This window comes from Perognathus longimembris, chromosome 1 (assembly GCF_023159225.1).
Source record: "Perognathus longimembris pacificus isolate PPM17 chromosome 1, ASM2315922v1, whole genome shotgun sequence".
Classification (NCBI taxonomy): domain Eukaryota; kingdom Metazoa; phylum Chordata; class Mammalia; order Rodentia; family Heteromyidae; genus Perognathus; species Perognathus longimembris.
The window spans coordinates 154,347,224-154,359,385 of record NC_063161.1 but is presented as its reverse complement, the minus strand read 5'-3'; the positions used below and the strand labels follow the sequence as shown (position 1 = coordinate 154,359,385).

Below are 12,162 nucleotides of genomic sequence, written 5' to 3'. Positions count from 1 at the left end.
GCACATGCCAAATCCTGCTGATGTCACCCCAGCCTCAGGGATGACAACACTAAGACAACTGAACATCCGGGCATCTGGAAGTGTACAGGCTTCATGGGAGAGTGCAGAGAACATCATTACTCTGATTGGGTTACGATATCTTTAATTTTTATTTCCTACAGTGGTTCACTTTAAAAGCTACTGAAACTGGACTGCCTTTACCACTGAGATGAAAAGGTTACAAGTGAAATCTGTATTAGTGATCACCTGTACTTTCATAGTTTGCCATTGCTCCTTCACTGGGGCTGCTCCGTTTAATGGCATTCCGGTACTTGTCCAGAATGTCTTCAGCAACCTGAGCTTGTGCACTGAGCCTAGGGCTGGGATCATCTGCAGGGGAAAGGAGAGTGTGAGAATTACCCCCTGGGCTTGTTCCAACTCTGTTGTCAGTATGATACCAGTAGCATAATCCCAAAGGCTGATTAGGAGGTAAAAACTTAAAAAGAGCACATATCTCAGTGTTACAAGGCACCATGCAGCTGCCACATCTAGGTCTAAGAGCCTTGCTAAAGCAGGAAACCAGAGGAATCATTTCACCTTATCATCATCACTGGAATTCTGCATGACAGTGTCAAAGTTCAGTGCAGACTGAATGGATGATGCATTTCTAAGGTGCTTAATAATGCTTGAGTCACTGTTATTAGCTATTCATACCAACAGAACTTCTAACACTGCTTTATTTTAGAAACGGAGTCTTGCTATATAGCCCAGGCTGGTGTTGAACTTCCTCCTGCCTCAGCCACCTTGATGCTGGGATTCCACTATACCCAGTACACCAATGCATTTTTATGTACAAACTTAAAATATCTCCATGATGGAGTAAATTTAAACTCAAGCTTCTTCTTCGTGAGGAAAAAAGTGTCATTCTCTATTCTTTCCTCATACAACTCTCTCTATGCCGCATTTGAAAGCTACAGAGCCTCAGATTCTAGCTCTTCAGATCTCACCATGCCTGTGCAGCAGCTGGCACAGTGCACTCTGTGCCTGCAATGGTCAAAGGCACTGGTAGAGAATCTAGGCATTCTGGGGGTTGTTGGGATGGTACCTGGCTGCACAAAAAAAAATTCATCACACCACAAATGTGTCTCTGTTTACTGATAGGGCTATTACCCTGTTAACAAAAGCAGACATAAAATAATATTCTAGCCATAGGTATGCTACACTCCATAGGTATGCACACACCCATAATACCAGCAATTGGGAAGTGAAGGCAGGAGGCTCAAGAGTTCAAGTACAACCTGGACTACATAGCAAGACCCCATCTCAAAAAAATCGAGGGCTAGAATAATATAGGCCACTGGTAGAGCACTTTGCTTAAAAAGTGTAAGGCTCCAAGATGAACTCCTCGGATAGAGCGAGGCCAACAGGTAAGCAACCATCATCTACATTCTGTTAGAACCCAATTTGTAAAAAATTTCTAAAACCACATCCAAATCATTAAATACACACTGTGGGGTGTGGGCGCGTGTATGCATACACGTGTGCACATGTATAAATAGCAGTTAATATAAGCAGCAGCCAACACTAATTGAACATTAGCCACATGCCAGGTACTATAAGCACTTTATGTGGACTATCTCAATTAACCACTAAATGACCTTATGGGCAGTACTAGTATCAGCCTATTTTCAAGGCATAGAGAAATGAAGCAGCCTATTCACAGGCTTTTCTTTTAATTCCACCAAACAACTAGTCAGTATTTATGTCTCTGTAAGGGACGTGTCCCAGGGAGGATTTCTAAAGTAATATTCTGATATAATATCTGAATTCAAGATAAGAAGTTCCTGGGGCTGGGAATATGGCCTAGTGGTAAAGTGCTCGCCTCATATACATGAAGCTCTGGGTTTGATTCCTCAGCACCACATATATAGAAAAAGCCGGAAGTGGTGCTGTGGCTCAAGTGGTAGAGTGCTAGCCTTGAGCAAAAAGAAGCCAGGGACAGTGCTGCTCAAGCCCTGGGTTCAAGCCTCAGGACTTGGGGGCGGGGGAAAGATAAGAGATAAGAGATTCCTAATCAACGTTATCTTTTCCAAGATGTAAACTGAAAAAAAAAGTATTTATAGAATCTCATTTTTGGAGGGCGAGTACTTTTTGGCTATAGCTTTACAGTGTTATGAAGACTCTGAGAAAGGGACAAATATAATTTGGCTAAGTAAGAACTACAATGTTGCTTATTACGCTATGACATTAGCAGAATCCTTAACATTTTTAACCCAGGAAAACAATTAAAACAAAACCTGTAATATAACATTCAGGGTAGTACTGGTATATACAGAGTAGGAATTGAGTACTACACAGCCCTGTATGGCTATATAGAGCTTAGTGGCAGACTACTTGCCTAGCATGTATGAAGCCCCTGGGTTTAATCCCTAGTACCACAGGGAGATATATATATATATATATATATATACACACATATATATGTATATATATACATACATACATACATACAGATAGGTATACCTATATCTACCTACATATAGATGTCTCTATCTATCTATCTATCTATCTGTTATTATTATTATATCTACCTAACTATACCTGGTTATGAGCACATTATTTTAACTGTAAATAACTAATAACAATGATTTAAAGCCACTAGGCACTGGTGGCCCATGCCTTTAACCTTAGCTACTCAGGAGGCTGAGATCTGAGGATCGTGGATCAAAACCAGCCACATGCATGCATGTGCACACGCATACACACGCATGTGCACATACACACAATCAAAAGCCAATTATGTCTAGTAGAAACTGGAACAGGTTTAAAACGTGATATACGTTAAGAGAATAAAAGTTATATACTCTGATTCAATCATGGAAAGACTACAATGTACAAATACTGAAAAAGACTGCTGGAGACCATGAAAAAGTCACTTGATAATAACCTATTTTTACTCCTTTAGCTGTTCTGGGATTTGAACTCAGGGCTTCCTGCTTTCACTTGGCTTTTTCACTTAAGGGAGATGCTCTACCACTTGAGCTACAGCTCCAATTTGGGTTTTTGGTGCTTAAATGGAGATAAAAGTCTGACATACTTTTCTCTCCCTGGGCTAGGTTCAAAACTGGGACTCTCAGAACTCACGTTTCCTGAATAGCTAGTATAGGCATGACCACTAGTACCCAGATATAACCTCAGTGCTTTAATGGTAACTATCAGTGGGTCATTAATTAGGACTAGGTAGAAATTTCTACCAGGGAATCTAAAATGCTTGATTCAACATAAAGAAGATGAATTACACTATGAAAAAAGTCAATCTTTCAACTTTTTTTTTTTTTTTTTTTGGCCAGTCCTGGGCTTGGACTCAGGGTCTGAGCACTGTCCCTGGCTTCTTTTTGCTCAAGGCTAGCACTCTGCCGCTTGAGCCACAGCGCCACTTCTGGCCATTTTCTGTATATGTGGTGCTGGGGAATTGAACCCAGGGCCTCATGTATACGAGGCAAGTGCTCTTGCCACTAGGCCAAATCCCCAGTCCCAATCTTTCAACTTAACTTCTAGACTCGACACCAAGAATCAAGAAAAATGTATGGCTCAAAGACCCAATAATTTTATAACTTCTCCAAAGGTATTAATATAAAAGCAATTTCACCCAAATTAATTAAAAGTTTTATACTCTGGTGTTCTTCTAACCCAAGAAACCAGGAATATGGAAAGGATACATACCCTAGCAAAGTTGCAACATCTTTCTCATGCTCCCTAACCCGACTGGAAGGTCCTGCCTAACAAAGGATATATGTGATTTACTTACTCCCCACAACACCTAACACAGTGCCTGGCATGAGTCAGCTGTCAGGATGTCCTGACAAAACAGGACAGGCTATGCTTCTCTCAGCAGTGAGTACATTAGCTTGTCTGTGCACCTGCTGTTGAAAACTCTTTATTCCAGAGAAGTCACTGTGTTAGACAGGGCAATAATACATATTCCAGGGCCTATAGGTATGACTGGACACAACAATATGCATTAAAATGATGCTATCTGTTCTGTGCTGACTACTTTGAAGAGGCTAGTATTTTGAAATTTGTTCCATTTTAGAATTTAAAACCCTCATTTTTAACTTATAGGATGTAGGAAAACATTTTAAAATCAAAATAAGAAAGAGACATGAGAAATAAACTTCCCTGTAGAAAACCTATTGCATCTAAGAAACAAAACATTGTGCACACTCAATGTTGGGCCATTAACACTACCCTCTTAATGAGGTGCTCACCATAATGTGCCAAAAAAGAAGCTGCAGAAATACAAATGACAAATAAAGAAATAATCTAATCCCTAATTTTCTTTTATTGGACCAGAAACTAATGTTGCAATGTTCAAGCTGTAAAAAAATTAGTAAAGTTTTTTAACTTTTATTATAATAGTTAGCAGTTAGGATAGTTTGAACAAACACTATACCATTTAAAAAAAAGGAAATGATTGAGTAAAACAGCATTTCATTGTGATCTAAATAATAAGAACCAAGAATAGCTGAGCATAACTAGAATTCTGTGATTGATGTTAGAAAGGGTATTCAATGATACGGCATGCACAGCACTAGAACCGTCACCACTCTCCTGCAAGGCACCATGGCATCATCCACTAAATGGCGAGTTGAAGGGTGTGTCTAAAGGCCAGGATCATCAACAGAGTTATGATAATGAGGATGAGGATGGTGGTGGCGGTCTTCAGGAAGAGCACACTGAGATTCACAGTGGCTACTAGCTAGAAACCATAGAGCTACGGAGAACATCCTCCCCACCGCAAAACACACACAGACACATTCTTCTAAGAGGCAACGCTATGGCACCCAAGAAAAAGTGTTATGAAATATGTGCTCTGGGAATGAAGGAGCCAGGAAGTCCATGGTCTACAAACCTGTGAGTGTTGAGAATCTGTCAGGCCCCAGATCATCTTTGTCTTTTTCTTGTTTTTCTTTCTTTCTAAATGGTATAGGAGCTGGAAATTAAATAAAGTCAGTAGTGTGACATATAACATACTGCACTACTCGGAAGTTAACGGGTGTGCCAACATTTCTAAGCGAAAAGCGGCTGAAAATTTCAAAGGCTAAGAAATCCCAAGTGTGGGCTAATAATCATTCTTAAAAGAGCACTGAAGTTTTTCAAGAAGCTTTCAGAATATGTTTTGGAGTCATCTGCCATAAGAAGAATGATTTAGTGGCGATCCACTGAAACTAAACAAAATCATTGCCTCCTGTCAAAGACATCACATTCAAAACGCCTGCCTTGTTTGCTCCTCCCCCACTAAGTGGGTGTGAGCATGTGTGGAAGCAGCTCTCCTCAGCTCCTGAGTGGGGAGAGGCCTGTGGAAGAAGTTCCTAGCTTTGAGGTGATCACTACTTTAAAAAAAAAAAAAAAAAGAGGCTTTTGCCAACTCAAATGATGCCACAGTATTCACCAAATAAGCAAAACTATATTATATAGCTACCTTCCAAAACTGACACTAATATGTAGGGTGTAAACATTTTCAATACACATAGACATAAAAAGCTTAAATCTATTACAGCAGTGTAAAGGATGAACTTTCAATGTGACATTAACAACAGTATCTATTTTTCTGCAATAAGTAGTACCAATAATATGACAAAAGTCCTGTCTACTTTAATGGCATTTAAGCAAGTGACCGGCGTGACTTCCACTTTTGAAACCACTACCACTTCCTGTAAAAAAGAGTATTTCTAATGCCTAACATTCTTCTATACTCTTTTCTATACTCTCAAACCAGCTAGAAATTTAGGCCCAGTATACCTCATAGAGTTGAGATAATGGCTCTCTCAATGAGATTTGGGGAGCTTTGCTTACTAAATAACACTCTAAAATTTTACAAAATTACCTTTAGGCATGGCTGAAACAAAACGTTTTCTCCACCAAGGTCTGTTCCTGTCTGATTTCTCATCATCGCTATCTTTGCGTTCTTCAGTCTGTAGAAAAAGTTTGATGCTTTATTTGGAGTTGAGCAGCAGGATAAATTGCTATGAAAAGGATTTCAGTAAGTCTGTTAAATACAAAAACCAGTCCTATTTACCTTAAAGCACAACATTTTTTGTCCCTACTGGGATCCAACCTAGTGCCTCATGTATGCAGGCAAGCGTTCAATCACTAAGCCACATCTCCAGCCCATGAAACCGTTCTAATTGCTGTGTATGTATCCTCTAGAACATGGAAATCTATCTTTCAGGCAGCACTGTGATCTGTTTGAGGCACTTTCTCACTGCTTACTACAGAGCCTGGCATGCAGAAGTCACTCAAAAAATACCTTTAGAGGGGCTAGAGCTGGTTCTCAGCAATAGAACATGTGCTTAGCAAGTGTTAGGTTCTGGATTCGATACTCGGCACAAGAAATCAATCCAAACCAAACAAAAACAATCAAATGAATAAAAAATGCAATCCACAAATCCAAAGACTTATTGAATGTAATATACTCTAGAAGGGCAGTAAAGAGGGTAGCAGCAGCAACAATAGTAAAACTCTGTATTACATGCCAAACACTGATTGTAAAATTGCATATTATCTAATTTGATCCTCACAACAGCCTTAGGGGCTAAGTCTGATTATTAAGCCCTTTCATAGATAGGGAAATATGGAGCTAAATGAAGTTATTTTCCCAAGATATGCAGCCTGTATTTGGCAGAGCTGAAAGTCAAACTAAACCTGCCCAACTACTAAGTCTAGATTTGATCACTGATTGTACAGTTATCATTAACTCTGTCATGTCACAAGACAGGACTTGCAATTCCTTTACCAGCCTATTATAGAACCACAGATAAAATGCTTAACATCCATTTATTCACCTACAAAGCTGGAATTAAAAATAGCTTCTTCAAGCTGGACACTGGTGGCTCACGTCTGTAAGCCAAACTATTCAGGAGGCTGAGATATAGAGAGTCCTGGTTCAAAAAGGCAGCCCAGACAGAAAAATCTCCAATCATCCAACAAAACACTGGGCTGGAGGCATGAATAAGCATGCCAAGTGAGTATGAAGTCCTGATTCAAGCCCTGGTACCAGCGAAAAAAAGCTTCTCCAAGTGGAAGCATGTAAACAAATAATCAAACCCCAAGCAGAGAAATGAGGGCTTCCAAACCAGAAAGAAGTTAGCAGGGAGGGAAGGATGAAAAATTGATTACTCATAAAATTAAGCACAGCATGAGGAATAATATAAACAAGTTTCCTTTTGTTGGAGAAAAGACAAGAATGGAAGAGAAAAAAAAAACCCAAACTAAAACCATTGTCATTTATCTGTGAGGGCTCATGGTTCTTTCTAGACATAGAGAAAGATACAGAGATCTGAGAGTTATAGTGCACTTTTGTAATCCCAGCACTCAGGAGGCAGAGGCAAAAGGATTTTAAGGACAAGGACACACAGACACACACACACACACATATACTATTCTTCACTAAGGACAAGGAGATACACACACACACACACACACACACTATTCTTCACTAAAAGGAGACAGGGCTCCTTGGAGAAACTGCTGATTCCAGAACTAGAATAGAGAATACACGGTACACTTGTGACACTTTGAGCCAATAAGACAAGAAATGCTAAAGGAGTGACAAGTAAAACAAGAATCCAAAGCCAGCTTGACTGAGTGCTCACTGGCTAAGCTGAGGACAATAAATGAGAGTAAGCAACTAATTGACTAAAAACCATAGATATAATAAGGAAAAATTTTAAAAATCTGATGAAGAGGTTGGTTACATATTCTCAAAGTCCCTCCCAATAAAATGCTTACTAATTATGAAGATAAAAAGAATTAACTTTCCAGTGATGAAGCCTGACAGGCCATACTGTTGGAGCAAATTAAAACTATGCCAGATGACAGGTGTAATAAAGAGAACTCCGTATCATGTTAGTGATAGGCCTGCTAGAGATGAACAACCTAAATCTATTCATAGAACAGCATCAAATAAATACAAATGGAGGGACATTAAAGACAACCAGGGCTGGAATGTGGCTTAGTGGTAGAGTACTTGCCTAGCATATGAAGTCCTGGGTTCCATTCCTCTGTACCACATAAACAGAAAAGGCCAGAAATGGTGTTGTGGCTCAAGTAGTAGAACTCTAGCCTTGAGCAAAAAGAAGCTAGAGACAGTACCCAGGCCCTGAGTTCAAGCGCCAGGACTGGCAAAGGAAAGAAAAAAATAAAGAGAGAGAAAGAAAAAGGCTCAGGGAAAAAAATAGAAACTGACCTAGAGATCCTACAAGGCAAGAAAAACAGAGGGCTTGTTCCAGACTGGCAATTAAAAACGACATGCGATTCTGAGTGGAGTCATTTTAACATACAGAATATTTTTTATATAGGCAACTGGGGACACATCAATGGCGAATGAGAACTAGATAGTATTAAGGAATCAGTGTATATTTCTTCATGATACTAGTAGTTAAAATGACATATAGGAGAATGTGATCTTTAAAAAACATACACAAAGTATTGAGGAGAGGGAGCAAGCATCAGACCGACAACTCTACAGGGAAGAAGTATCCTTTTATCATACTTCCAATGTTTTTTTTTAACTCTATGACTGTTTCAAAATAGAAAAATATTCCAGGCGCTGGTGGCTCAAGCCTGTAATCCTAGTTACTCAGTAGGCTAAGAGCTAAGGATCAATCACAGTTCAAAGCCAATCTGGGCAGGAAAGTCTGTGAGACTCTTATATCCAATCAGTCACAGAAAAAGCCAGAAATGACACTGTGGCTTGCTTAAGTGGAGAGTGCTAGCCTTGAGCAAAAGGAGCTCAGAGACAGCACCCAGGCCCAGACTTCAAGCTCCAGGACCAAAAAAATAAATAAAATACCTTTCCTAACCATCTGAGATACTGTTAAGCATTGAATGAAATTAGGTAGAAAACTTCTTGGAGAGTTAAAAGTATCATAAAGATGTAAAACAGTATTATCAGAACCAAAGTTGTACAGGTTTCCTACGGGTTATGGTGGTGGCATACTAGATAGACAGATATACAGTCACTCCTTAATCTTGAATTAACATAGCCCATGTTCATTTCAGACATGAAGAGAACCTCATAGACAGTGAAGAGCCAGGTTAAAGCCATTTTGAAGTCAGGCCCCACTTTACCACACGAACCTGAGATAAGCAGGCCCTGTGAGCAAACCCAGGACAAGCTTATTAGGGCCCAGCCGGTCAAGAACTCTAACTGCCCCCAAAATGCCTCGAGCCCTGAGCCAATCAGATTTGTACCCGTGTCCTAATCTTTCTTGCTTGAACACCTGATTGCTGTAACTTTGTTTTTTGTCTTGCTTGAACACCTGATGGCTATAAGTTTGTTTTTTTGCCTTTATAAGCTCTGTGAAATCGCAGCTCGGGGCTTCCTCCTAACCTCCGCTGTGTTGGTGGGTAGGACGAGGGCCCGAGCCGCGGCCCTCTTGAATAAAGCCTTGCTTTTGCATTTTGGAACGTCTGAGTCTCGGTGGCCTTCTTGGTGGTCTTCTCGAGACTTGGCATAACAACAGAACAGTGAGCTGAACACAGTGAGCCAATTCTACGTACCTCTCCTCTGGAGGAGTCCTTACTCGGGGATGAGGATGATGAGTGACATGCAGCCACCAAAGAAGTAGCACCAATGGCTGCGGCTGGAGGAAGCTCTCGCTCTTCATTTCCTGGACGTCGGTTCCAGCTGGGATCACTCATGGGCCGTCGGACAGAAGAAACTATGTCAGAGCTCCTGCTTCGAACTAGTCTCTCAGGGTAAGAGTGCCTTTGCCTGAATGCCTCCATTTCAGCAGGAGTTAAAATGTGAGAACCAAAATTAGGCAGCCTGGCCTCATTTCCTCCCACTGCTCCTTCCAGGATTGGGGGATCTGGTGGTGGATGTGACGGCCTGGCGTAGTGAACTTTTGGTCTTACCACAGCAGAAGCCCCTATAACACAGAAAAGAAGCTTTACAGCTAAGATACAACTAATCCAACAAAAGGTTTTTCTTGTTTCTGTTTAAGAAAAAGTCCAACTGTTTACTAGCTTACCTTCATGAGAAGCGAGTGGATCGAACATGGCGAGCAGAGACTCTGACTGAGAGGGGGGAGAGGTCAGCTGGTGGGCACCTAAAAGAGGAGGCAAACTGTGAGAACAAATCGAGACAAGACAACCAGGTGAAGGGGACATGACTGTTTACTGAACTTAAGGTCTCAAAGTTTATTTTCAAGTGAGTCTCTGTTTTTCACTGAGTTGGTTTCCTTCACTATGATTTTCCTACCTCTACTACCTGAGTCACTGGGATTACAGATTATGTGGCAATAGGCCCAGCCCTGAAGCTGTATTTTCTGATAATGAATGACAGTGTTATTAGGCCTTTTAATAGTAAATAGCTAAAAACACTGGTCCCCTCAAAAATTTGGTCTCAAGACTTCATTCTATTTTTTTTTTTTAGTGGAACATGTGTTTTGAACTAAGGGCTTCATGCTTTCTATGCAGAAACTCTCAACCTCTGAGTTACACTACCACTCCTGAAATTTTTGCTCTTATTTATGAGATAAGGTCTCACTTCCTGCTCAGGTATGACTATGTTAGGCTTTCCAGTAGCAAGGAAACAAGCATGAACCACTGGAGTGTGTAGATCTTCACTGAAAAGGGGTCTCATGAACTCTTTTCAGGCTAGGTTTGAATCTCAATTCCTACAATCAGCCTCCAAGTGGCAAGGATTACAGATGTGAGCCACTAGTGCTCATCTAAGACTGACTTTCTTTACACTCTTAGCTTTTGTTTATGCTGGTTCTAGCTACTGATATTCGTCATAGTAGAAATTAAAAAATTAAAAGCTTAAATATTCATTTAAATTTACCCATTAAGTAGGAACTATTTAAAATGAAAAGCATTATTTTCCAAAATAAAAATAATGAGCAAGGGGAGGAACACAAATGCATAATGCCTTAGTGCCTTTGATCATTTAAAATAGTATTTATCAAAATGAAACAAAATGAGAAAAATCATAGTTTATACTTTCTTCAATGTATTATTTAATGGAACACAGATGGATTCGCTTATCTGCTTTCAGTTTCAATGTATGTAGTATGTTGTTTTGATTTCAGCATGTGAAGAAAATCTGGCCTCACACACAGTTGTGTAGCTAGAAGAGAAGGGCTTTTTCCCTTTTATTTATATTTTATTTTTTGTAGTGCTGGTGATCAAACTTAGGGCTCTGCACATGCGAGATAAGTGCTTTATCACTGAGTTATACTCCCATTCTGGGAAAATACATTAACAGTCTTTTACAAAAATTATGAATATTCTTCACTGTTACTCTACCAACTCTTGACGTCTTTTTTTTTTTCTTCATGCTTTAACTATGTAGCCCAAGCTGGACTTCAGCTCATTATGTAGTAGTGCAGGCTAGTCTCAACTTTGTGACTATTCTATGTCCTCCTCTGTTACAGACATGCACCACACCTGATGAAAAGTAGTTTTTGTAAAAGCTGAACAGTGGAATCTGACACCAAATAGAGAACTTTTGTTTTCTATTACATTAAAATTAGTCTCTTATTTCTTAAAAAGCTTATATTAGTCCATGAGTTTATAATATACTGATAATTTAGAAAATGTTAATGAGTTGAGATTTTCCAAATATTTACATATATTGAAGTGCCAGACTTTGAAGTCAGGCCCCACTTTACCACGTGAACCCCACTTTACCACGTGAACCTGAGATAAGCAGGCCCTGTGAGCAGACCCAGGACAAGCCCATTAGGGCCCAGTCGGTCTAGAACTCTAACAGCTGGGAATGCTTAACTCTGACCACCCCTAGAATGCCTCGAACCCTGAGCCAATCAGATTTGTACCTGTGTCCTAATCTTGCTTGAACACCTGATTGTTGTAACTTTGTTTTTTGCCTTTATAAGCCCTGTGGAATCGTAGCTCGGGGCTTCCTCCTAACCTCCGCTGTGTCGGTGGGTAGGACGTGGCCCGAGTTGCAGCCTTGCCTTGCTTTTGCATTTCGGAACATCTGAGTCTCGGTGGCCTTCTTGGTGGTGGTTTCGCAACTTGGCACAACAATATATTGTATGTTAAAAAATTATATCACAGACTTAAGGCTGAGTGTGGTGGTTCAAGCCTGTAATCCTAGCTACAAGAATTGCAGAGTAGGGAATCATGATTTAAGGCCAGCATGGAGAAAAA

The 12,162-nt window shown here is 40.1% G+C and overlaps 1 protein-coding gene across 10 annotated transcripts in view; it reads right to left on the bottom strand.

The window, feature by feature from the left end:
• The window catches only part of Gapvd1 (GTPase activating protein and VPS9 domains 1), a 90,860-nt gene that overhangs the window by 16,730 nt on the left and 61,968 nt on the right, over window positions 1–12,162 (bottom strand). For 6 of the 10 annotated variants that reach the window (XM_048342590.1, XM_048342582.1, XM_048342605.1 and 3 more), the window contains 5 exons: window positions 10,017–10,094; window positions 9,544–9,914; window positions 5,867–5,954; window positions 4,892–4,972; window positions 247–369 (listed from right to left, as the gene is read on the bottom strand). In XM_048342590.1, the coding sequence (XP_048198547.1) occupies window positions 247–369; window positions 4,892–4,972; window positions 5,867–5,954; window positions 9,544–9,914; window positions 10,017–10,094 (741 nt within the window). Of the gene's footprint in view, window positions 1–246; window positions 370–4,891; window positions 4,973–5,866; window positions 5,955–8,747; window positions 8,959–9,004; window positions 9,067–9,506; window positions 9,915–10,016; window positions 10,095–12,162 lie in introns of those variants that run through there. The other 4 variants (XM_048342625.1, XM_048342643.1, XM_048342654.1 and 1 more) reach the window with 2 other exon arrangements.